The sequence below is a fragment of the Aricia agestis genome, chromosome 3, assembly GCF_905147365.1.
Source record: "Aricia agestis chromosome 3, ilAriAges1.1, whole genome shotgun sequence".
Lineage (NCBI taxonomy): Eukaryota > Metazoa > Arthropoda > Insecta > Lepidoptera > Lycaenidae > Aricia > Aricia agestis.
In genome coordinates this window covers 22412494-22440435 of record NC_056408.1, presented here as the reverse complement: position 1 = coordinate 22440435, position 27942 = coordinate 22412494, and the positions used below count along the sequence as shown (strand labels likewise).

The 27942-nt window shown below is 40.9% G+C and overlaps 2 protein-coding genes across 2 annotated transcripts; one reads left to right on the top strand and one right to left on the bottom strand.

Annotated features, from left to right (window-relative positions):
• Positions 1-889: 889 nt before the first annotated feature.
• On the top strand, positions 890-9328 carry LOC121725499 (endocuticle structural glycoprotein SgAbd-8-like). Its single transcript, XM_042112502.1, has 5 exons — positions 890-931; positions 1385-1441; positions 6806-6917; positions 8270-8376; positions 9191-9328. The coding sequence occupies exons 1-5, from the start codon at positions 890-892 to the stop codon at positions 9326-9328; spliced, it is 456 nt and encodes a 151-aa protein (XP_041968436.1).
• Positions 9329-13856: 4528 nt separating this feature from the next.
• LOC121740445 (major facilitator superfamily domain-containing protein 6) lies at positions 13857-27928 on the bottom strand. The gene is made up of 10 exons (XM_042133135.1): positions 27557-27928; positions 22853-22998; positions 21746-22319; positions 20488-20675; positions 19205-19341; positions 18704-18819; positions 16302-16420; positions 15864-15990; positions 14774-14914; positions 13857-14041 (listed from the first exon to the last, which is right to left on the bottom strand). Exons 1-10 carry the CDS (start codon positions 27618-27620, stop codon positions 13920-13922), a joined length of 1734 nt encoding a protein of 577 aa, XP_041989069.1. The 5' UTR covers positions 27621-27928; the 3' UTR covers positions 13857-13919.
• Positions 27929-27942: the final 14 nt, after the last annotated feature.

The following is a 27942-nucleotide window of genomic DNA, read 5'->3' as shown; positions in this document are numbered from 1 at the left end:
TCAATAATTGAAATGTTGACTTCACAACATAAGTTCCTAATACAATTAATGATTCTACATAACATACGAAAGTATCTAAACCATGCAGGCCATGGGACCCGAAGGTCGATTATGTTCAAATTAATTTTGTAATCCCATTGCACTCGGTTACATACAAAAATGTATGAAAGGTTTGAATTATTGACAGAAACAATTTCGAAATCCTAAAGCTTTTAAGACTATTCATGTGTCTATCTTTATTTGATCTCCTAATCTTATCTCTGCAATCTTTGGTCTAAGGCCATTTTTTAAGATTGCCAGTAAACTACTTATAAGGAACGCAATAAAAATGAAATGATTTAATTTCGTAGTGGCAGATTATTACAAAAGAGAACGTTAGAGGCTTGTTAACTCTATAGTGTCTTAAAGGTGACATTTCGACTTGGTATAGTCATAAAGTTAATATACCTAGCGGAGTAGAGCAACAATCTCGAGCTGTCAAACGAAACCGAAATTGGTTTTCATCTGTGTGAAAAATATGTGTAGGTACGTATACACTTACACAAGCATGATTGAACATGAATTCTATGAGATTAAATTGTCAAAGTGTGTGTGGACGTCAAAAAAAGAGTGCTGCTGTCATGTATCACACGTCTTTTTTTACCACGCAGTGTTACCGATACTGACATCTCTCTTGCTCAGGCCTTTGTTTCTCTATTCCGCTAGGTATAAGTACTTACTAACTTTATGGGTATAATAGTGATTAACGAATTATTCACTCTTTACTATCCCTCGGTAACCAACTCGTTTGTCAGTGAAGGTAATCTATATATTACTACAGCATATTAAGTTTCAAGCCTAGTATAGATGAGTTTTTGAAGGGATGCGAACTTGTGTCTCCTCTAATGTAATGGGTGGTGGTTTCCGCATCTGCCTAAGGGCCAACCCACACGTACCACAACCACACCACGTCGCAACGACAAAATGCCGTCAAGCAGTGGTTACGTATGAATGGTGTCGCTGCAGCTTTTTGTAGTTGCGTTGTGGTACGACGTGGTTGCGTTGTCGCCAGTATTTGCGATGTGGTTACGTCCGAACTACGAAAATCAATGAAATGGAGGGGGGAGAGAGCGCGGGCGGTGTGCGCGCACTGTCATTGACGCAACGTTGTGGTTGCGATGTGGTCGGCCACTAGTTCGCTTGTGTTTGCGACCGTCCACATGTCGGTATCACTTATCAGATAAATGGTCGACAACGACTGCAAAATGTGGTACGTGTGAATAGTCCGACCAGTTCATTTACAATAGGAAATATATACTCCCGACCACGTGGTATGGTTGTGGTCGTTGTGTGGGTTGGCCCTAAAGCCTCGATTCTCATTCTTCTAATGTCGTTTCTATCTCAGACTGTGTTGCGCGCGCAGTTGCTGCCACACGCGCCTGAGATCGAAGTGACATTTGAGGTAAAATCAGACCTTCTCATTCTTATTTCATAGAAACGTAGATGGCCCGGTGAACTTCGTTTCACCTTCCTCCTAACTTAAACCCTACCTGGACTTCTACAAATATTTTAAGACTAAAAAGAGCTAAATCGGTTCCGATGTTCTCGAGCGGGACTAACAAAATTTTTAATTAATTTTATTTATATATATAGATAATATGTGCTCCCGGTTTGTCCTTATTAAAGGAGGAAAAAAGAGATGAGGTCACATTAACCTCTGACCTCCCACGGTATTCGGGACGGGCGTTTGTTACTGTCGCTTTAGATAACCGACAGTTACGTAACTTTCAAGTTAAAACACTTTAACTATTACCTTGATTCAAAAACGTTAAGACTGTGCACTTGACTGAGCGAGTAGCGGATATCGCCGTTTGAAGCTGATTTCTTAAGTTTACGCGAGTATCACTCATGATAATATTATTACAGTGTGTAACAAAAATAAGTGATAATACTTTAGGGTGTGTACGTGTTCCTTGTAGAGAGTTCACTGTAAAAGTAGCAGCTCTGAAAGATGATTTTTTTTTTTCACTTTTGTATGGGCAAGGGCCCGAGCGTCACGAGTTTCCCCATACAAAAGTGAAAAAAAAATTGTTCTTGCAGCGCTGCTACTTTCACAGTGAACTCTGTACAAGGAACATGTACACACCCTAAAGTATTATCACTTATTTTTTGTTACACCCTGTATATTAGGTTTTTTTTAATTTTATTTTTTTATTTTTATTAAATACGAGCAAACGGGTCACCTGATGGAAAGCAACTTCCGTCGCCCATGGACACTCGCAGCATCAGAAGAGCTGCAAGTGCGTTGCCGGCCTTTTAAGAGGGAATAGGGTAATAGGGGAGGGTAGGGAAGGGAAGGGAATAGGGGACGGTAGAGAAGGGAATAGGGTAGGGGATTGGGCCTCCGGTAAACTCACTCACTCGGCGAAACACAACGCAAGCGCTGTTTCACGCCGTTTTCTGTGAGAACGTGGTATTTCCCCGGTCGAGCCGGCCCATTCGTGCCGAAGCATGGCTCTCCCACGTATAAACACTTACGGATTTTGTCGCGGGGCACTTTTGTTAATCCCGACGTTGTCCACGACGACGTAGTCCACCCGTGACCACGGCCGCTGGAAAGCAGCCGAAACGTTGGGATTAACAAAAGTGCACCGCGACAAAATCCGTAAGTGTACCTTATAATATCAGATTTTTATCAGTGTTTAATTCGCTGGGGTTTACTTATTCAAAATTTCTGGATCACACTATCGTTGACAATTCTGTGGCTCTACGTATGGGCGGAAATGAGTACAGAAGACAATTCTGTCTGACTAAGCTCACACTCTCAATTTACCTGTGGCTAAAAATATTTTAAAACACGCGAATTGACCGTAAAACTGGCTGCACACCGCCTTCTCTTTAAATAAAAGTGGTTTTATATCAAATCACACGTTTTCATGGATTTGCAGTCATTTGGCTCAGTCTGCAATTTTATTTAATGACTACCGTGTTCTTTGAAAAAAACATTTAATTGAATGACTAACGGACAACTCCTCAAGTCGTTGACTGCGTTCAACTTGACAGAACGTCGTTTGGTGGAGTTATTAAGTGTGATCCCATTTATTGACATCACTAACGTTGAACGTTGTAACATCTCTTGCATGTAACATCGAAAGAAATCGCTGTCAGCTCCGCTCGACGCTACTCGCTCCGTCTGTGTCTTCAGCCGTAGTCCCCTGTTACTGTAATTCCGATTTGTTACGTGCTAAGTACCGATGAGATGTTTACACAGGTCGCCGCTGTTTACATAATTTTTTTACTGAAAAATGTTATTTATTTTTGCGTAGATTTTGAAATTGTGTGGTAAGATGTAGGCTTTAAATGTACTTTAAATATTAGTTTTAGAAAGTGCTAGAAGACCCTGTGAATTCCGTATCACTTGACTCCTAAATAAAACATTTCCGAAGATTTCAAGACTAAAATTACCCAAATTGAATCCTTGAGTTTCAGCTAACAACATTTTTAATTTATTCATCGCTTTTTATCTGGGGGCACGGGAGTTCCCCCGCCAAGATGAGCCAAGCGAAGCGCGCAAGGGCACTACCTAAATTTTCTCGAAACGTTTCGTCGTATTTTTTAACCCTCGTAATTTTGGTTTGAATAATGCCAGATAGTTGAAATTTTTAAGATATAGTGACATGGGTAAAGTTATTAAATGCGCAAATTTTGAATATCGTAGCTATTATACTTTAGATTTTATAGGTGTCCAAAAACCCACAATTTGGTCACTGACTCACCGATCATCAAAACTGTTAGGGTACTTCCTGAAGTCTTAGAAAGCTGAAATTTGGTATGTAACTTGATATTAGTATTAAAACAACAAAAAAGTTATCAAACCCAACTTAACCTATATCCGTACCATTATAGAGCAAAATTAGGCAAAAATTTGTGTTTTTTGTATGGTTTTAATTTTTTATTTTATGTTAATATTATTATAAAATATTAAAGTAGACATATAACTAAGGACTTTGAGAAAAATTCAAGTACTTACCTGTTGCCATTATTGATATAGAGCAAAAAAGGCCAAAAAATCACGTTTGTTGATTTGTTTTATTGCCACTGATTTTAAATAATGTGTAGAGTTTTTAGATTCTCCTCGTGCGGCGGACACATTATATTATTATCAAATATTTTGCCGCGCTTTAGTGTAAAATTAAGGTTTTTAGATTTAGGGCTGAGTATGTAAGGTTAGAGACTTGGCTCTACATGAGATCTCACTACTTTTTGACACGATGAACTATAATATTATTATGTTCTCATCTTGGCAACATTTTTACATGAAAATGTTTTTGGTGGGATTTAATTGTCCGGATATGTACCTAAATATGTACCTGGAGACTTACATAGCAGAAAAGCCATTGTTTTATTCCTATTGTTTTATATTATCATGAAATATTCCTATTATTCCGTCTTTAATAATTTACTTACTTTAGTGTAACTAAACAAAGTATAATAATACTTCAGCGTGTGTACAGTGTATGACTGTGTCCCCTATAATATTTAGGTAGAATATACATAGAGTTCACTGCAAAAGAAGCAGCGCTGAAAGATCTTTTTTTTTGGTGATTTGTATGGGCAAGCGAGGAGCGCCCCAATCTTCAGCATCATGTATTTGCCCATATAAAATATTACTTACTATAAAAAATTACTCTTTCAGCGCTACTTGTACAGTAAACTCTATACACACCGAGTATAACATAGTTTTTAACCGACTTCCAAAAAGGAGGAGGTTATATGTTCGGCTGTGGAGATTTTTTTGTTGATGTTGATGTATGTATATTGGGCAACTTTACGTTGCCCACGTTAATCCACGCGAGTGGATGTTTGCCAAACGTACTCAATACGGTTAATCAAAGCGATTATCCCTCAATTAAAATGTTGCGTTTATCTCAACATAATACTCCCATGTGAAATACAGTAGGTGTGGCCGACCCGACGAGGCCGACGCCACCGTTACTGATGTGCGACTTTCAATTACTTAATCCCGTAAGGCCACATACACACGTAGCGTTTTTGTTTCTCTCGTTAGGACATACCTACATAGAGACGCGTTTAATTTTATCTCGTAAGTCGCAAGACTTTAAGCATAATCAATAATCATCAAGACTTTTTGGTGTAAATAATATATATTTACACGGCCTATTCCGGTAAGTGAACCATTCCTCCAACCAGGCTCTAGATCTACTCCTGGATTGGGCTTCAAAGACTTCATTGACCATTGCATCGCAGGAGCGATTACCCCTTAAATTTAACGTAGTATACGCCAATTAACAAACACGTAAATCTGCGTAACGCATTTGATAGTTTTTACTTTAGTTGGTAAAACTTAACCGCGTGATCTGTGCACGGCCTTACGACAGATGACCTCTAATTAATTTAGAAGATTATTGTGATTTCTATCTCTTCATTAAGATGGACACATCATCTGAAACGTTTTACATAACATTAATTGATTTAGGGTCAATTCAGACCGCAACGCGATTTGTTGATAGGTACCTACACCTACTAATTTGAAATTCAGAAATCTGCTCTAATAGAGTTCTTAGTTCTAAGAGAGTATTTAGTTCTCCTTTCGGCACGCCAGGCAGTGCCGTGGCGCGACAGATACAAAATGGCCGCGTTTTCTTCGGACGAAGACGAAATTTTTACGAGTTTCGTATGGGTCTCACGACTCGGTCGTGTAGATTCGTAGGTAGCTGTCGCCCCGCGACCTGCGACCGGTTGCCGGTCGCGGTCTCTGGTCGTGGTCTCTTGTCGCGGTCGTCTTGGTTCGAATATCTTCAAACGTCCTCTTCGGAATGTGAAGTGTCGCGTCGAGTCGTGTCGTGTCGCGTCGAGTCGTGTCGTGTCGTGTCGTGTCGCGTCGAGTCGAGTCGTGTCGTGTCGCGTATTGCATTCCTCCTGCCTATAAACAAAAAATGTTCATGATCATGATGAGTAGTCAGTAGTTATCTGTTTGTTTAGTTGTTTACGTCGAACGAAGGTGAGCAAAGTGTTGGCTGTCACATTAATTATTGCACAACTGATAGAGCAATGCGGAACACCCTGTATGCTACCTGGACGACTGATGATAATATTAGTTTATTTATTATTTCATATTTGAGTTATACAGTAAATATTGAATTACTATAAAACTAAGCAGCTCAAATTCTATAAATGTTATGTAAACAATTTACTTATAATAATATTTAACTGGCTGTAATAAACTGAGATTAACACAAAACACGAGGCAAAATACAAAAATAATAAGCAACTAGCAAGGCATATTCAAATATTATGCGTTAGGTATAGCATTGATAGTAGAATTTGTTTGCTTTCTACTAGTTTCCTTTATGACCTAAGTGAGATGAGTACGAACTTATTGTTACTGGAAGATAGAGATCCATTTACCTAAACAGTTTATTACCTACTTAATTGTTTTATTATTGTCACTTAGGGCCTGTTTCACCACTTAATGATATGTGACGGATAGGCTATCCACAATTTAACTTGACAGATTCTCCATACTATCTGTCAAGTTAAGTTGTGGATAGCGCCTAAATATAAGCGTTTAAATTGTCCCCCATTTTTTTTCATGGGGAAACGCTTTACGCATTCCCGTCGGATTGGGGACATCGGTATGTGAGACTCCGCTGTAGTAGGATCTACCCGCTAAAACTCTATGGTGCTCCACCTGCAGAGTTGCGGGTACGAAAGAAAATACCAGCGATCTACATCTTACATATCCATCACCACGCGACCATGATATTAAATTAAGTATCTACCCTAATAACGTCTTTTGTTGTAGCTGGCCTCGCTGAGCGGCGCGTGGTGCAGGAGCGGTGGGGGCGGCGGCATCATCCGTAATGACTTCGAGGGGCCACACCCCGATGGCTCGTACCGCTGGGCGCTACAGACAGGTCTGCCAGAAGGCGAAGTGTTCAATTTTTAGGTCTAAAACAACGGTATCAGACGTGACGGTATTGGTAGATCACGAGACAGCGTTGCCAGTTTTTTTTTGTACCAAGTCGGGATTTTGGAACTTTTTGAGTAAAAAAGCGGGATTCTTCAGTCAAAAGCGGGACAAAGTGAAAAAAGATAAAGTTTTTTAAATTTTTATCTTTTTATTTGCGTTAAAATAACGTTTACGTGACAATAGATGGCAAAAGTAGCCAAAGAAAATCCACCACTCTACCGCCCACACTCTTATCTTCATTACGCACCTTTCTTTCTCAGCACGCTGCACGTACGTTCGGGCTTTCCCCGAAAAGCGGGACTGAGCCTGTCCCGCGCGGGACATTTAATTTTGATGAAAAAATCGGGACGACCCGCCAAAATCGCGCCAAAGTCGCGTTATTATAGCCATTGTAAGTCATTGGTTGTACAGTGGTTGTACACATGCACCGACTCCCTCCCCTCTCCAGTTTTGCCGAGCGATCTAAAAGTTTTGCTTAGCCCAGGGCTTCCCAAACTCATTTGTACCATTTTGTACTGTGACGCCCTTGGGACCTTGGGACCATTTCTTTACGGCGTCCCTCAACCCAGCCCCCAAAAATACTTTCTAATTTTTAACCAGCCTACATAGGTTATCATATAAACACAATTTGGATATTTATGAAAGATATTAAAGCCAGCAAGGCTGGCTAATGTGAGGGCTGCGCTTGCTTTTCTGAGCATAGCTTCTGAAACCGGGGATTTAGACTGCCCGGGAACCCCGGGATGTATGATTGACATAATACGCGCGGCGCTCACTCGATTTGGTTGTGTTGACATGTGGGGGGGGGGGCAGGGCAAGCCGGGGTCTGTGCCCCGGGCGGCAAATTCTATACTCCTACATAATATTGATAGCTGAAATTATATGGATAATAAAGGTGAAAACAAATATAAGTAGGTAGGGGCGGCATGGGCGTATATAAGGGGGGGGGGGGGGGTTCTTGGGGGTCCGGACTCCCCACTTTACTATCCATCTTACTTGTCCAATAGACAATATCGACAATATAATATTATTGTCATCGATTGTCATCGGTGAGGTACATATAGGCAGAGTAGGTATTTACGCTGCTGCAGAACCCTTCATGGGCGAGTCCAACTCGCACTTGGCCGCTTTTTTACGTTAGGGACCCCCCCCCCCCCCCGCTTATCAAAGCTATATTTACGCCTTGGGGGGTGGCATTTTTCAGTTTTTGCCCCGCCTGAAAAAAATTGAAGATCCGGGGCTGCTAATAAGTTACTTACGAGTGAATAGCGACAATGAAACCTCATTGTATTTCAGATGAGGGCATATTCCACGAGCAGCGCGGCAGCTTCCCGCCCAACGCGGAGCACGAGCCCAGCCTGGTGGTGGAGGGGCAGTATCAGTACACTGCGCCTGACGGACAGGTCAGAGCCTTGCTACTTGCATTCAATAGTTTGAACGGCAAACCCATATTATATTATACAGGGTGTAACAAAAATAAGTGATAATACTTTAGGGTGTGTACGTGTTCCTTGTAGAGAGTTCACTGTGAAAGTAGCAGCGCTGAAAGACAAAAATTTTTTTTCACTTTTGTATGGGGAAACTCGTGACGCTCGGGCGGTTTTGTTACACCTTGTATAGGTATTATTAGTAGGTAATAGGTATATTTGGTACGTTGCGCAAATAGATATTATCACGAGGGCACTGTAAATTAATGCAGGATAAAAACTATATAATATATAGCTTTTATCCTGACAATCCCAACTTTAGACAATCTAAAGTCCAGGGAAAGGACATATTAGGTATGTCCTTTCCCTGGACTTGAAACAGCTGCACAACAAACCATCGCAAATCTGTGTACTTAATGTAGATTTCAGTCCATAGTTTAGCGGCTGCATAATAGATATCCTCGTTACCTAAACGTTCGGTTTCCGGAAATTACAAAAACGACTTTGGCAGCCGTCTTGTTGAAAAACCTGCTGTCCAGTCCGGTTGTGTCCACTGGCCCCAGTTAAATAACCAATCATTTCCAAATCCCAGTTCCTTACTAGGTACCTGTATTTTTTCTATGCATATTTCCAGGTTTTTCACTGAATGTTTCCAACTCCAATTGTGTCAGTTACTAATCTACGACTCTACAGTCTACAATATGCTCCCGAATGCGTTCCACTTCCTTATCCAAATGGTGAAAAACCTTTGATCTCTTGGTCCCAGGTGTTAATCCAGGTGAATTTCCAGGTGATAAACGTGCTGTACACGGCTGACGAGTACGGCTTCCACCCCACTGGCGCGCACCTGCCCACGCCGCCTCCCATCCCGCCCGCCATACAGCGCTCGCTCGACTACATCGCTCGAGTGAACCAGAACCAGCTGTAGATTTATGAGGGATGGCCAAGATGGGGATTCAACGGAGTGACGACACTTCAGGCGGTGTCGAAAGTCGACTATATGCTATCGAACGCTTTAGGTGCGCGTCTACTGGATCGGAGTCGGAGCGTACGCAGCGGACGGATTTGTTGCTTTGTATTGATTTCTATGGTACAGCGTGCACTGGATCGGCATCTCTGCACCTGACAAATCATAAATTTCCGTCCGTTCCGTTCCGACCCGGTGCAGTTTCATAAATTTTGATCGCCGATTCTATAAAGAGGCGATAAAGAAAACGTGTAAGCCAAGCCTTGGGGGCAATTTCCAAAGTACTGGGCTCAAACAATTTCAAGCTAAGAATATTTGGCAGTAACGTGTCCGGTGTCACGTCGCTTTGTTGCGGTTTAAACAGGGTGTTTAATATTCTATTTGCCACCAGGTGCCGCTATGTAGCCCTAGGGTTTATCGTGTCATATGTCACGATTAAATAGCTGTCATGTGTCACGATAATATGTCTATTTGACACGGTAGACTCTTACATATCGGCATCTGCCGGGCTAGCACGGCCACCAGTAGAAATGCGAAAGTATAGACAAACTGTGGAGATAAATTTAAGGTGAAGTTCCGATCTTTTTTCGTTCCGAAAAATTCAATTAAAATACCACTTTATGACAGACTGTAATCCTAAAAATTCAAATAATATCCTACTTTATGACATATATTATAGTCTGTCATAAAGTGGCATTTTAATTGAATTTTTGTGGGTCGCGATTAGCCGCGGTAAAGATCGGAATTACGGGCCTTAAGTTTATGTCCACAGTATGTCCATACTTTCGCATTTCTACTGGTGGCCGTGCTAGCCCGGCTGGTGGCAAACAAACACCCTGGCCTTATTTACCCCAGTGCGTTTAGAAACCCCATCTTGCCACATATTATGTTGTACAGATAGAAATTAAATACCTTAAGTGAAATAGTTTGTTTTATTTTTTAAAGTAAATTCTTACAACATTTATCATAGAATTTATGAGTTTAGCCTCTTGAAATTTAGCTTTGTGATTTAAATTTTTGAACACGATACAATTTGGTATTAAAATAAAATACCTACAAAGATAATACAAAGGTAAAATTAATCATAAGTTTAAAAAATATTTACAAAACACAACAATAATAATAACCATCGTAAGTTCATGACTAATAAAAGATGTTTGGTCCTTGTCACGTTAGAAAAGTGGTTTAACATGACTTGTGAATCATTTTATTAGTAAGTTACTGTTATGCTAAGTACTCACATACGGTTATGCTCGATAGTTTTACTACAAATCGAGCAATAACCACCGTGTGGACCGCAAAACTGACAGCTCGAAGGCTCGCTTCGAGCCGGCTCGATGGAATTAAATATGTCAAATATGTCATTTCCTTCGATTCGGAGTAAAACTATCGAGCAAAACCGTATGTGAGCACTTAGCATTACACTCATATAGCTATAATATAATTACGAGCTCTAACTTGACTGATGCACTACCGGCAACCGGCATGTATAGATGGTATCAGAGAAGTTAACTCATATGCAGATGGTGGACCGACGTAATATTATTATGATAATATATTAGGTACCGCAATGTTTTCACGCTAGACGGTAGCACCAGCACATACAGTAAACAATAAGTTTTTTTTTACTGAAATAAGGGGGCAAGCTAGCAAACGTTTCACCTGATGGAAAACTACCTCCGCCGCCCATGGACACTCGCAGCATCAGAAGAGCTGCAGGAGCGTTGCCGGCCTTTTAAGAGGGAATAGGGTAATAGGGGAGGGGAGGGTAGGGAAGGGAAGGGAATCGCCTTCCCTACCCCCCGTAGGGAAGGCGATAGGGTAGGGGATTGGGCCTCCGGTAAACTCACTCACTCGACGAAACACGGCGCAAGCGCTGTTTCACGCCGGTTTTCTGTGAGAACTTGGTATTTCTCCGGTCGAGCAGGCCCATTCGTGCCAAAGCATGTCTCTTCCACGTGTAAATGTATCCCATATATAAAGTTTATTTGACCTATGACAACGTTTCTGTCAATATTCTGATATGACGTGTAGCTGTATGTATTAGTAGCGCCTAGCGCCCTCTGTTCCGACGTTCGCGTAACATTCCCGTAACGCGAACGTCGTATCGACATAACACGACCAAATGATGTATGTCCGCCATCTACCTATGAATCAATTGATTTCATAACACATATTTTGTAAAATATTATAATATTTACTTGCACATAACAAGTGAGTTAAAATACTAAACAATATAAACTCTCTTTGGAGTATATATAAAATATGTTAAAAGTATAAAAAATCTGCAATATCACAATGCTTATCCTATTGCATGTAAATTTACAAAATGGCACATAATGTTTGTTCATAGTTTATGTTGAAAATAATATTATACACTGATTTTTAATCTCAGTCATTAAAATTATAGAAAATGATCATCTCTCGTCTTAACGCCTATATTACACCTTATTTTTTCAGGGCTCGGCACTCGGCAGTTTTGTAAGGTGAGGCTTCTAGCAGGATACATATTTAGGGTCCCTGGATATACCTACTATAACAGTATGGTGTAATACTAGTTTTCATTATTGACGTTGAGAGATTAAAAGGCAGTATGTAGAGGAAAAAATCTGCAAATCCACCCTTATGTCTAAATTAATCATAATTTAATGTGCATCTTCCCCTGCTGATAGATATTTGAATAATCATCATTTGAATGATAGAGATTATAATAAGTATATTTAAATAATCATCATTTTAATGATAGAGATTATAAATCAGTAAATGGTAACAATTATAAAGCTTTAAATGACTGTACTACTGTATATCAGTACATTATGTCATTAAAATACTGACACACAATATATTATCGCTAGCAACTCTAAAAAATAATATTTAAAGACATTAAAAATTTATTTACACAAATATGTGTAATAATATAAAATACGTACGGTATATAACAAATTAAAATCAAGTGTAACTGACGCGCTCAGAGACGAATATTAATTATTGAACTGTTATTAATTGAAATTTTGTCATAAGCCTCACACGTTATCTGTCAAACTCTTCATTTAATTATTATTATTTATCTCTGAGTGCGGCAGCAAGCAACGACAATCTAAAATTTCAGCCTTATTTTTTAATATTTTGGTGACCCGTGACACTAAAAACAATACTTCGATCGCAAACGTTTGCAGTAGTTAGGGCCTTATTTATCACACTAGCGATTAGCGAGCGATTTGAAAGCGACGCGACTGCGCAGCGCACACGCCGCGATGACGACGCGATTGCGCGGCGTGCACGCAGCTTGCCTTTCGCGTTTTGGACACTCAGTAGCAAAATGGATTCTAGCGTCACTCCCTAGACGAGTCTACTATATACAATGTGTCCCGACACCGGTATCCGATCCTTTAATGTCATGATCTATGGCATATTTTATCGACAAATTGGCTCTAAAATTTTTTCTCTCTCTCACGGTTGTAAAATGGCAGCCATTTTAATTTTTCTCGGGCTTTCACACTAATCTGACCAGTACTTCAATTGTTAATATCCTATGAAGATAAAAAAGGTCTCATTTGATAGCTAAATTTGTGGACTACGCTTACATAGGCAATATGTTAAACATAGAAAGACCCAAGTTTAAGAAAAAAAAAAGTGTATTTTTTATTAATGGCTTTTTGTGGAAAATCTAGCAGATTAAACTGGTTCTTTTTTATTTTAAATTGATAGAGGAAGTTTTCATCTTCTAAAATTCTTTTACTTCAATGCTCTAAGTCAGATAGTTTAGAAATTATAACGATTTTCTTATAATGAGATGGTCAGATTAGTATGAAGCCAGAGAAAAAATTTTTTTTTCAAAAGTTGGAGAAAAAAAATTTGAACTCATGATGTATGGCTTTTATATTTTTGACAAAATATTGGCTTTCAATTATTTTCTTAAACTTGGGTTTTTCTATGTTTAATTCCACGAAATTTATAACATATTGCCTGTGTAAGCGTATTCCATAAATGTAGCTATCAAATGAGCCCTTTTTTATCTTCATAGGATATTTACAAGAGCAGTTCTGGTCAGATTAGTGTGAATGCCCGAGAAAAACTTAAATGGCTGCCATTTTACAACCTTGAGAGAGAAAAAAAATTTGAGGGCCAATTTGTCGATAAAATATGCCATAGATCACGACATTAAAGGATCGGACACCGGTTTCGGGACACATTGTATAATAATGATCTGTGTAGACGAGTGTACAAAATGGCGTCCACGCCACGCCGCGATGACGCTGCGCTGTCGCGACGTGCACGACGCGCAATCGCGTCGCCTTCAAATCGCTCGCTTATCGCCAGTGTGATAAGGCACTTAGTCATTCTACCGTGCGAACGTCGTCAAAAGATTGAATACAATATTTATTTTCTTATTGTCTAGACTACATCAAAGTATTAATATTACCTATATTGTAGTCGAATCGAGATAACGCAGATACCCTCTTATTTTCTTTAGTATGGAGGGGGAGGGTAGTATTTAAAACTCTTTACCTTTATTACCTGTACCCGGTAATAGGCTGTGCCTAAGTCTAGGTTACCTGGCGGACTTGTCGTCAATGGGCACGACGGTGGGTCTGTAGACCACCACGCTGTGGTCTTCTGGCTGGTTCAGCATCTTCTTAGCTTCCGGCGATGACGCTTCTTTCTGGGTTTTATCTGGAAAATCAACCATACACTTTAATAAGTCAATTTCACGTTTGATAGATAGATAAACACTTTATTGCTCACATATAAATGGGTATACAAACAGACTTAAAATACTTAAAAACTAAGACATTAATGTGGGCAAGGGCGGCCTTATCGCTATAAGTGATCTCTACCAGGCAACCCCGCAAGGCAGGAGAGTTCACAAATAAATAGATAGCGGGGTAATTATAAGTCAAAATGGTCTACATAAAATTTGATGTTTGATGTGGCCATGTATCTGTTAACGTTTTTACGTTTGGCCTTTTGCTCAATACACAAATTTGTCTTTTCTTTGGAAAAAAGGCCGCAAAATAAGTGCTGCCAATTTTTTCAAAATGGCGGTGACACACAGTGTTTTAAGCGTGTCCTGACAAATGGCAATGTAAGTGTGCGTGTTTCTTTCTCTCTCTTCCTATATCTTCGTGCATGCGTGCGCTAACAGTTTATACTTGCGTGCGTGTGTGTGTGTATTTTTCTGTCTCTCTCTCTTCCTATCTCCATGTGCGCGCACGTGTTTTTCTTTCGTGCGTGTATATCTCACCGGTGTTGCACGTAACCACAGCGAAGAGCAGCGCGTACGCGGCGAACGCCCGGAACGCGCGCCGCCAACCAATCACAACGACGTTTGTGTTTGTATGTGCGTGCTGACGTACGTCCGTGTGTGCGAGTTAGCGAATACGTCTATGTGTGTATATATCTCACCGGTGTTACGCGTAACAGCGGCAAAGAGCAGCGCGTGCGCGGCGGCGGCGATGATGGCGAGCACGGCGAACGCCCGAAACGCGCGCCGCCCACCGATCAGCCCATACACCTGACCGCCCACTATAGAGCCCAGCGCGAAACCTGCGACATTTAACTTACTATCAGACATAATGATGCATATTCAGATAGCTGATCAACGTCACTTAGAAGGGTTACTTCAAGTAATTAGACAGTTGGCATCTCCACCCAATGATCCTCACCCAACCAATGATGTTTGCTGACACATAACTATTCTAACATTCATTGAGATAACCCGACGAAACAAAGTAGGACCGACATCTTCTAATGAATATTTCCAACAGTACATATCTATATATTAATACGTGAACCAAAAACTTTGTATCCCTTTTGAGGAAAAACGGGAAAACGTAGGTGAATGAAATTTTGCACAGTTATAGTTTACATGGTAAAGGAGTGCATCGAGCTGATATTATTTTGAAATTATGCTTTTATCATACATTTTTTTAACAAATAAAACATTACACACACTACAACACACACACTAGGAAAAATGACAGATTTTTGAGTGACAAGCCTATACATACGAATTATAGTCTTTTATTTATGGTTGAAGTCTGTTGACAACAAGGTGACAAATTGAAAATAGATTATAGTTTTTTTTTATTGAATCTTAGATACTATTAGATAGCTTACACCATAAAGTTAATATTACCTATTAATATTATTAACTTGATGGCTTACACGGCCCGTCTGAGATCAGCTGAGTCCCAGAGACAAGAGTTGAAAAAAATATGATAAAGTCAATATTTTTTTACAAAACATGAAGTCCTAATGTCGTTGAAACTAAGGTCGAATTTCGACCATTGGGCGATCTCTAGTTTAAATAATTCCTCCTCTAATTCTTCGTAAAGTTATTCTATTATTAGGTGAATGCGACTTAATCCCTTTAACAAAAATTCTACAAGCTACAGTACTTAATGAAGTACTGTAGATTGTAGGGTTGTTGTTAAAGGGATTAAGTCGCATTACCTCATTCAACACCCCCCTCCGCTTATAGTCCCTCACTCACCGACGCCGTCGTCCATGCCCGCGACGATGCCCTGCACGGTGGCGGAGTACCCCTCGGGCGCCACGTGCGCCGCGTATCCCACGATCGTGGAGTAGCACAGCGCGTACGTCGGGCCCTGCATCACGCCCTGCAACACCCACCGTCACGTGTCATCACAACGGCGTGAATAAGATGGCCGCCGCAACAAGATGGCCCCCTTAGCAGAATGTTGCAAAAATAACATTAACTGGTCGTGTTTACAAAATAGCGCATTTTCCAAAAATTGAATAGAATAGATTTAAATGTGTGTATGTCAGGCAAATAGGCGAAAATATTTACATAACCATACAAGACGTTGATTATCAAATCAAAATCGTACACATGTTCATGCAAACAAGTTCAGCATGAAGAGTTAACACAGTTTTTTTCGCATTCACAATATTAGTATGTATAGCTCACCTCAATGAATACGAGATGCCAGGGATGCTGTATGAGCGAGATGAGCGCGAGCCGCACGCCGTAGCAGAACAGCGAGAACGTCATCGTCCACCCGTAGCCCCAACGGTTTATTATACGACCTGCAATTTTCTTTTAATCACCCGATTTTCTCCGGGCCGTAGTATCACCTGCACTAGTTATAGATTCCCAGATAGTACTGCTCGGCAAGCTACTGCCGAAAGATACGTAATTTATACATTTATACGTGGGAGAGCCATGCTTCGGCACGAATGGGCCGGCTCGACCGGAGAAATACCACGTTCTCACAGAAAACCGGCGTGAAACAGCGCTTGCGCTGTGTTTCGCCGAGTGAGTGAGTTAACTGGAGGCCCGATTCCCTTCCCTATCGTCCCCTATTCCCTTCCCTTCCAATCCCTACCCTCCCCTATTACCCTATTCCCTCTAAAAGGCCGGCAACGCACCTGCAGCTCTTCTGATGCTGCGAGTGTCCATGGGCGACGGAAGTTGCTTTCCATCAGGTGACCCATTTGCTCGTTTGCCCCCTTATTTCATAAAAAAAAAAACGTATCTTTCGGCAGCAATGCAACAGGCGTTTGACAGCAGACATTGTGCAGTCAGGTAAAATTTCGTATAGAAAATTTCTGACAGACAGCAGATGATGTTTTTTTGGCGATAATCTTCATAGTTTTGCTCTGTGAGTTCTGAGGTAAATATTATGATGCTTGTACACTTGTCACTTGTCTATATTATAAATATTTATAGTAATGTTGTACCTAGTTATTTATTTTTTCTGTCCTTTATTTTACTGTTGTAGTTTGTAGTCATAATTATTTATTGTTTATATCACTGCAATGTTATGTTATCAAGTCACTCTTTGGCCCCTGCAGCATACCAGTGCAGCGGGCTTGCTCGCTGCGTATAGCTGCTGGGGCCAATTTTGACATCACATAACATATACCTAGTTATATTTTTATTTATTTTCTGTATTGTATATGTTGTGTGCTGAGAAAATAAACGAATTCTATTCTATGTACTTAGAATATATTCTGTCGATTCCGGTTGCGTTGCTGTCGTAATATTAGTAGTCACCCTGCCGGAATACATTTTACAGCTGTCTTACGTTATTGTACAGGACTACAGGATCCTAAAGTTATATTATGTTGCGAAGATAATTTCGATTTCATTTCCTTTGCCAATTCTTACCTTACGACTAAATATCGGTAACTTCACTACGACTGTCAATTGTAATCTGCCAAGCATATCTTCTTCGGACGCATGATAATAATAATACTCCCCACACCGGTTTCGGTGACGGTGGCCGGTTTCATTGAAACCAGGCCAGCTACGCAGGAGTAATTTTATAGTGCCCAAGTGTGTGCGCAGTACACAAGAGCACTCTCTATTCCTATCACTCTCATAACCCAGTGGGACGGAAAACCGACAAGACTGGCGAGAGATCAGGCGGAGGACCGACTTTTTACATGCCCATCCGACGCATGGATCATCTTACTTGTCAGACAATCAGGTGATCAGCCTGCATCGTCCTAACCAAACTTGGAAATAACATGTTTCCAACGCGGGATTCGAACCCACGACCTCCGGAGTCGGACGCATGAACAATAGTTTTAAAGTACCATCGAAGAAGCTGATTTATAGGCAGTCGGCAAACGGGTCACCTGATGGAAAGCAACTTCCGTCGCCCATGGACACTCGCAGCATCAGAAGAGCTGCAGGTGCGTTGCCGGCCTTTTAAGAGGGAATAAGGTAATAGGGGAAGGTAGAGATGGAAAGGGAACGGAATAAGGGAGGGTAGGGGAGGGAATAGCGTAGGGGATTGGACCTCCGTAAACTCACTCACTCGGCGAAACAGCGCAAGCGCTGTTTCACGCCGGTTTTCTGTGAGAACGTGGTATTTCTCCGGTCGAGCCGGCCCATTCGTGCCGAAGCATAGCTCTCCCACGTCAAAAATGTATATTTTGTTTTGTAATGTAAATCGTCATCTGTCGGCTAGGTTTGACTAAAGGTAGCCTTTCGAAGCGAGCGTCTATAGCGTCAGTGATGTGTGTGCAAGTTTCTTGCGCCGGTTCCTCTTGCCGGGATAGTTCCCGAACCGGTGGTAGGCACCGTAGGCGTACTATCAACATTCTGAAAACATTTTCTTAAAATCTACTCAGAAATAAAACAATTTTTATTTTTTATTTTATTAGTGACGCCCGAATGAAAATTGTATGGTTTGGAGTCGAGCACAGCGACATTAACGCGTCTGTGACGTCACTTACCTACGCCAAATCATACATTTTTTACAGTCGAGGCATCACTGACGTTATTTAGTTTAGTTTAACGCGACCAAAACAGTTAGGTCCGCCATCTGCCCATGAATCAATTTCCTGGATGGCACATACCAGAGAAGAAGAAGAAGAGCAGTTCGCCGACGAAGCTCTGTGCGGCGACCACTACGCCCTCTATTAGCTTGATCTTGGCGCGCGACCCCGTCACCTCCGCCAGCTCCTCCAGGAACCTGAGCAGTATACATCAGCCATTCAGATTTCAGACTTATATTACTTCTCGAATTGAAAAGTTCCCCTGCCCAGGTCAAGAGATTCGAGGGGACGGGAAGGTTCAGCTCCTCCCTACGTCGTGTTCCATATTGCCAAATTACAAGAAAAAACAAAAAAAAAACCAGGGGCGCGTAGCTACGGCCATATTTGCCGTATCAACTATAGAAGGCTCCCAAAGTGCGTAACGAAAAACTATTTAAAACTTCCCATTTCTTTTTATTTCACAAATGACTATAGTCAATCAAATAGGTTTCCTTGATATTATAATAAATTAATTTCTTTTGTGCATTTTTTAGGAAATCTTTAACTAATACGACGTAATTTTCCGAGGGTTCTGCCACTCACCAGAACATGTAGTAGATGATGAAGCTGTCGAAGGTGCCGGCGACCACCGCGAACGTGATGAAGACCAGCACGCGCGGCAGTCGCAGCACCTCGCGCAGCGCCCGCCCCGAGTCCGCCGGGCTGGACAGGGACGGCAGCTGGACAAAAATAGATGTAGTCAGCTTTGTCTTTAAACTAGTGATGGGCAAGGCCAAGACTCGAGCAGTCTTAGTATCTCGGTCTTGCTTATACAGGGTGTAACAAAAATAAGTGATAATACTTTCACGTACACATGATTTTTGACTGAAAGACCAAAATTTTTTTTCACTTTTGTATAGGGAAACTCGTGACGCTCGGGCCCTTGCCCATACAAAAATGAAAAGAAATGTTCGTCTTTCAGCGCTGCTACTTTCACAGTGAACTCTCTACAAGTAACACGTACACACCCTTAAGTATTATCACTTATTTTTATTACACATTGTATAATCTTGTGTCTTTAAATGCGGTGTATTGTTAGCGGTAGTATCGATGTGAGCTGGAGAAAGACGGCAGCTGAACAGTGAACAGATATTATAGGTATTTGCTGTCAGCTCTGGCTTTAAACACGACGTATTGTTCAGCGGCTGTAGCTATGATTGTAAGAGATATGGAAATAGAATTGGACATGGTGGGTATGCCTGCCTGAAATTAGGTACTCGTACCTGTCGAATTTTGAGCGAGATATCTACAGAAGAAGACTGCTCAAGTATTACGTAACTTGAAATATAACTTTTCAGTACTCTCCTCCGCCCGCTCCCCTATCTAATATCTTTAAACGAGCAATTCTTGTATATATATAAATATATAATTGGAATCTCGGAATCGGCTCCAACGAACGATTTTACTGGGGCGATAAATCGATCTAGCTAGGAATCATTTTTAGAAAATGTCATTCTATTTGTGTTTTATCGAATACCGAGCTAAGCTCGGTCAAATAATAATATCTATGGACGCTTCACACCACGTCAGTCTAGCCCCGTGCTAAGTACCTGAAGGACTTGTGTTACGGGTACCAGACAACGGATATATATATTTAATACTTTTTATACTATACATATATTTAAGATTTTTATAATATGATACACATAATATTTAATATACATCCATGACCCAGGAACTTTGAAAAACTTTTTGTTCCATCGGCGGGATTCTAACCCGCGACCTCCGGCTTGAGCTACCAACAGCCCACCAACTGCGCCACAGAGGTCGTCAGTCAAATAGCTAGTATATTATAATACTCCATAAGGGGATTAACCGAGACCCACCGTGAGAGCCCTGCAGCTGGCGACGTCGACGACGGTGGCGACGAGGGCGATGACGAATGCTGGCGTGAAGTCCTTGTACTCGGCGGGGGACACGGCGTCTACGAGCCAGCCGCCCAGCAGCGCCGTCACGCCGTACCCCGCCGTGCCCCACGCCCGCTGCCCACCGTACATAGAACCGCGATCCGGACCTGTAAGTGATGTGACACATTTTATTTGTTGTAAACACATGTGCTGATGCATCAGAGAAGTTGATTCATAGGCAGTTGTCAGACCAACGTCATTTGGCCGGTTCATCTCAAATCAATGTTTAGCCCGGACGCGCACTAGCAGCCAGGCCGCCGCAAAATTACTTAATGAATTTTTTTTTATGAAATAAGGGGGCAAACGAGCAAACGGGTCACCTGATGGAAAGCAACTTCCGTCGCTCATGGACACTCGCAGCATCAGAAGAGCTGCAAGTGCGTTGCCGGCCTTTTAAGAGGGAATAGGTTAATATAGTAAGGAAGGGAAGGGAATAGGGGAGGGAAGAGAGGGGAATAGGGGAGGGAAGAGAGGGGAATAGGGTAGGGGATTGGGCCTCCGGTAAACTCACTCACTCGACGAAACACAGCGCAAGTGCTGTTTCACGCCGGTTTTCTGTGAGAACGTGGTATTTCTCCGGTCGAGCCGGCCCATTCGTGCCGAAGCATGGCTCTCCCACGTATAAATATGTATGATTACTTTATACACTTAATACACTTTTATCATCCCCAAATAGTTCTCATGATTCTACGTATTTAATCATAAAATAAGATAACAGATATCCAGGATCAAAGCATTGCATTGTGCTTAATTTAATTTCTAAGAATACTGTATTAAAATATTCTAAGAGCCTGTCTCAATAGGGCAACAGTTTTAGGAACTTGACTTTTGTTTTTTTGCAGTGTACGTCTCAACATCTCAACGCCGAGTGTACTGCAACAAATCGTGCAGTACAATCGACGCGAGAATGGTTCTATATATACATTGTATGCGCCTCTAATCACTATTTATTCGTTAAGACGTAGGTATACTGCAAAAAACGTGAAAAGAACGTGCAGGATGAACTAAACCTAAGGGATCGTCCATTAATTGCGTGAGGCATTTTTGAGGATTTCTGATCCCCCCCCCTCTCCCCCCAAAGTGAGATTTGGAAAGTTTTAGCTTGTCCCCCTCCCCCCGTAGAACACTTCACGTAATTAATGGAAGCCCCCTAAGACTTGTCATAATATAAACTCACCGAGCATGTCGAAGCAGACGGCATCGCCGATGCAGTTGGCGACGTTGAACGCGACGGTGCCGACGCACATCAGCACCACGAACGCCCAGAACGTGGCCGTCATGTAGAAGTTGCCGTCCACACCCTCTATACTCTCCAACTTCTCCGCCAGGACAGGAACTTCTGACTTGATCTCGCGTTTGCTCCTATTGTTATTGATTTCGAAGCAGAGCAAATTGCAGTCGCTCTTCGGTACGCACGTCGCCTGTCCCTCTCTCGCGTCGTCGAATCCCATGTGTAAGAGCGAGCACGAGCTACTCGTGACATTCCTGTCCACGTACAGGGTGTTCACGAAGGTCGAGTTGGATAGATACACTTCGAACTTGTCATCCGTCGTGCAGTTCCAGTGGCAATTGTACTTGTCCAGCCGGTCGTCTGCGGGGAGCGGCCGGACGTAGACGGTGTCGTTGAGCTCGTAGACGGATTCGAGCAGGACGTCCGGCTCCGGCGAGTCCGGCATCGGCAGGAACCACAGGCCGCAGTACGAGCCCGACATCACTACGATCAGGAGCATGAACACCAGCTTTCGTTGCCGCTGAAAAGACATATTTTGTTGTTATTTGAGGTCATTGGCGGCCTTACCCATTGCGCGACCCCGGGCGGAAGGTCCTTGCGAGGCCCTGGGCGGCAGGTCTTTGCGAGGCCCTTAACTTATGAAAAAATACCTTGTGAGGCCCCTGCAAGAGCGAGGCCCCGGTCTCTAGTTAGTTTAGGATAACTCAGCGACTTATGAGACACCTCTTTATACTCTGCTCCGGCGCCCTGGGCGAGAATTCTTCGGCGCCCAGGATGCTGGTAATGCTAAAAAATCTGGCGCCCTTTTTGTTTGCCTCCTGTGCCCGTTTTTATCTGGTGCCCTGAGCGGTCGGCGAGCGTCGCAATACTACTGCTGGTGCATGCGCTGTCATACTTATACGTTCATGGACATAGGTAGGCTATCATTAAAGGCCGGCAACGCACCTGCAGCTCTTTTAATGTTGCAAATGTCCATGGGCGACGGTAGTTGTTTTCCATCAGGTGGTTTGCTCGTTTGCCACCTTATTTTATAAAAAAAAAATTCGTAAGTACCGGGAAGAAGTCGACGATGTATCCGAAGATGGGTTTGGCGGCGGCCCACAGCAGCGGCAGGACCGCCGTCACCAGCCCCATCGCCTGCGGGGACACGCCCAGCTGACGACCGTACACGTTCATCTGCGGCAGCAGCGGGCCCAGCGCTGGAATGACAAGCGATCATCTATAGTCCGCACTTAATAATATAAATTAGAAATTAATAATATAAATTATAAATCAGATTCTGGTAGACCTATACCTAACCTCTGTGTTGGTTAATAAGAAATATTATAAATGTGAAAGTGTGTCTGTCTGTTCCAAACCACTGCACCGAATTTGATGAAAATTTGTAGAAAGATTCTTTGAGTCCCCGGAAAGGACATAGGATACTTTTTATCCCGGAAACATGTATGCTTCCCGAGCAAAAGGCGAATTTTGACGCAACAGAGTTACGAACGCGGCGTCCCGCGTCATCTAGTAAGAAAAATATTATCAAGTCGGCTCACGAGCTGTGAACGTGTTATTAATTCTTATTGTTATCTGTGTATACTGTACTGTACAGTCCCGCTGTAAAGATAATAAATTTATAGCCGTATATTGTACCGGCAAATCCTTGATTCATTCTGTTTGTGTGTGCATGCAATTAATTCTTAATTACCAATTAGGTGTTCTATTCCATAAAGACAGTATGATTGCTTTTTAGTAAGTTTTCCTCAATTTCACCCGTACTAATGTCTAAACCAGCCTTTCCCAAAGTGGGCGATAACGCCCCCTTGTGGGCGCTTAAGGCCTAAAGGGGTGATGTGGACTCAGAAAAAATGGGGGCGTTGTGTAGAGGCTTCAATTTAAAGTAGGTGAAACAAAGGTGGTGCGAAAAATTATTTTCCTCAAAGTGAGCGGTAGACAAAATAAGTTTGAGAACCCCTGGTCTAAGCTGATTTGTTCTTTGAGTCCCAAGAAAAGCCGTAGAACAGTTTTAATCCCGAAAGTAAATTTATATACTAAAAATACGTTCCAAACTGCTAAGTTGAAAATCAAAGGAAGATCTATTTAACTGTCTCTGATCATGATATACTTAATAACATAATCTTTGCGGTTACAGATAATATGAGAGTTATTAACTTATCAAATAAAGCATTATATTTTTAAATAAACGTTATCACTTAGTACCATATTATTTGTTTGGGGAGATCTTTGCATTAGCTGGCTCTGATACCACAACGCAACGCCGACTCCATCTTCGTAGGGTAAAAAGAAAAAAATATTGTTTTAAAGAAGAAATTATGTTTTGTAGTGATAGTTTCTTCTTCTTCATTCGCTGGTGTCCGACCGAAGCTTCAGTTAATCAGTTTCACCCACCTTGGGCTACAAGTTACAACAAACATGTTCGGCCAAGCCTTGGCTTTCAAAATTCCACCGTAGCTTCGGTCGGACCCTTCCCGACCTCCTCGTTCTTACTTGTTAGCACAGGTTTATGAGCCGAAATGTATCGCTAATCGCTGCCTAGGATTGTTCGCACTGACAACAGTTTGATTGACGTGTAGGGTCTCTAAATTGGCACTTATATCAATTCGCAGGTCACACGAGACAGACGTGAGGCCGAGCTAGGTCAAAGGGTGAGACCACACTAGCGACGCCGCATTAAAACGACCCACCTTTCACGAGTTCTGTTACCACCTTTATATGCTTACGAAATCCAACTAATATTATAAACGCAAAAGTGTATCTTGCACGCCCAAACAGCTGAACCGATTTTGCTGCAATTTGGCATGGAGATATTTTGTTTTCAAAGTTCCTGGGTCATGGATGTGTATTAAATATGTGTATCATATAATAAAAATATTAAATATATTTCCGTTGTCTGGTACCCGTAACACAAGTCCTTCAGGTACTTACCACGGGGCCAGACTGACGTGGTGTGAAGCGTCCATAGATATTATTATTATTATTACTTTTTCGGCAATGGCGGTCACACTAAGCGCATCGGCTCCGTATTAAATAAAGTTTTAAAATAATAATATGACTTTAATCTGTGATCTCTGTGCAAGAACATGTAAAACCAGTGACGAGAACTATGTGAAATTGTTTTTTAAGAAAAATATCAACGGATTATAAAAATTATAAAAAGTGTAAAAAAACTATAATATCATCAATAATAAGTGATTAATAGGGCGATTCCGCTAGAGACGACCCTCAACACGAATTTTTAAAGTATAGCAATTGTTACATTTTTTCTAGATGTATAGTGTATACCTCGAACACAAAAAGTTTGTGAAACAGTGCCGTACCGCCCGTAGCACTCTTGACTCTTGAGTCTTGTGGCATGAGGCATCACCCGCATCGGGCAAACGCAGCCTGTTTCAGGCGGTTCAGTATGGAGATAGTTTACTGTATCGCACCTATATTGTGTCTATATAGTCTTAGGCAGATGACGCCATATTCACGTGTTCCATGATTTGCGTCGCATGTTTATGTCGTTAAACACTCAACAAGAATTAATGTTGAACAGCAATAAAATTTTACTGTTTTGTCTAAGAAAACTTAGATTTTTTGTTTATGCCGCCTTAGGCAAAGGCCACAAGGTGGCTAAATAAACTTAAGGCCGCTCTTGGTATATTAACCTAAGATTAAACGAATTTATGATGTTATAATTATAAATTAATACCCTATTCTCAAAACATTCGCGGGCCGATGTTACATAATAATTAAACGCAATTTTACTGTATATAAGTAAAAATATAAATTAAGGTAGATTTTAGGCATATCAAATCCATACTTCCATACTAATGGAAAGTATGTCTGCAGTCTATCTGTCTGTCTGTTGCCTCTTTACGCCCAACCAGCAAAACCGATTTTACTGGGTATAGAGTAACCATCTTGAGTCCCGGGAAAAGACATGTAGGATATTTTTTATCTCGGAAAATGCACGATTCCCGAGCGATAAACGAGTTTTGGTGCAACGCGACGGAATAATAATTTCAATCCTGACTAATTCTTAATTACTCAGTAAGAACAAAGTACTAAGCACCATATTTAAGTCTATTCATTTTAATTATTATTAAAATGACAACCTTGTTTCTGTGAGTTGTGTAGAAGATTGTGGTGTGTTATTTATAGCTGTAATTTAAATACATTACATTGTGTAGCACACATTGTATTTAACTATAGATACATATTATTTTCAAGCTATTTTGTAACATCTTTTTTATCATTAAACTTGGTGTTGTTCAATAATTTGTTTATTGCGCAGAAAGAAATATAATTTTATCATGTTAAAACTATTTACTAGTTGCGTCGTTCCTGTGACTAAAATCAGCCATGAGCCATTTAACCCATCGATTTTGGAAAAAGGGGACACAGTAGAATTTCTATTGTGTCTCGGTCACCGGTGACCATATGGGGCTTGATGAATGAAACAAGTAGAGGTACCTAACAGACAATACACTTTTCCATTTAAATAACATTAACATGGACAACTTGTCACATTACCCAAGACAATTCTTCTGGGGCCGGGGGTATAAAAATATAATATAATCCACAAATAAATGAAGACATGAGTGGATCGAGTGGGCAACTAGCATTAAGGGCCTGTTTCACCACTTCCTGATAAAGTGCCAGATAGGCTATCCACAACTTTTTTTGACAGATTCTCCATACTTCATCTGTCAAATTAAGTAGTGGATAGCCTATCCAGCATTTATCCGGAAGTGGTAAAACAGGCCCTTAACAACATAAAGCAATCACTAATTGTTTCCCTTAGAACAAACATTCTAATTTACCTAGACTTCATCATCTACATAAAATCTACGTATTTTTTTTTTATTTCAAATCATTTTTATGCAAAAAACTAGTTTTTAAATTGTTAGTTAGTAGTTACCCACTTCATCCACTCATGTCTTAGAAGTTAGAATATAACAGTAATAGTGTTTATCAGCTGATTTACAACATTACAATAGCGGAGATTAGCTAATTATGTAGCTTAGCAACACAACACAAAAGTGGCAACATCATAGTGTCATCCCTTTCAAATCAATCTAAGAAAAAAGGGATGACACTATGATGTTGCCACTTTTTAATTTCTTCACTGTTTTGACAGACTATACTGAAGATTCATCATCATCATCATCAATGCAGACTAACAACATCTAAATTGTCATTGTTTATTATAATCATTGTGAACCTAAAGAGAATGTTGCTTGAAACTTTGGTAAATATTAGTTTCAAGTTATCTGAATTATATAAAAATGTAGTTAGGTATCTTTGTCTATATAATATTTAAATGTATAATAAAATAGGTAATTTCTGCTCAATATTTTATTACAACTTAATTATATATTTGACAAGATGACGCCTGCAACTCCGTTGCGCCAAAACTAGTTTATCGCGCGAAAACCGTTCATTTTGCCGGGATATAGTATCCCATGAGTCCTTTACTCAAAGTATATCCATGCCAAATTTCAGCAAAATTGGTTCAGCGATTTGGGCGTGAAGAGGTAAGAGACAGACAGACGGACAGACAGACAGACACAATTTCGCATTTATAATTTAAAGTAAGTATGGATGTATTATTTATTTCTTAGGACTTTGTGTAGGTGTTTGAACTATGATTCAGTTCGCATATTATATCGTATGAGTATAAGTTTAATATCAAGGTCAATTCTCCAATGTCAATGACCTACGTAACAATCTAAACACAATTTAAATGATCACAAAAATACTCACCAGCGAAAAAGAAGAAAAAATGAATTTTTATGGGCAGAAGACCTTTGTCTATCTTCCACTTCATTTTGTCGTTTATTGACAAAACTTTTCAGTCACAGAAGAAAGTTTAAACTTATTTTACACTACAAATACGAGGTCAATCACCGAATAATGTTTACATCTGTGTAAACTAAACCGACTACTTTTACCGACACTACCGCACTGGACGCGTTCGTGAAAGTGAATGTATGCGCACGAAGCATAAGTGAAATGATCGAGATTAGATGTTAAGTGATCCTTTTGTTTTCATTTCGGTTTAAACACAACTCTGAACTCTCAGCTAACCGTTATCTGATAAGAACGACAACAAACCACAACAAATGAAAATCGTAGAGCAAATGACAGCT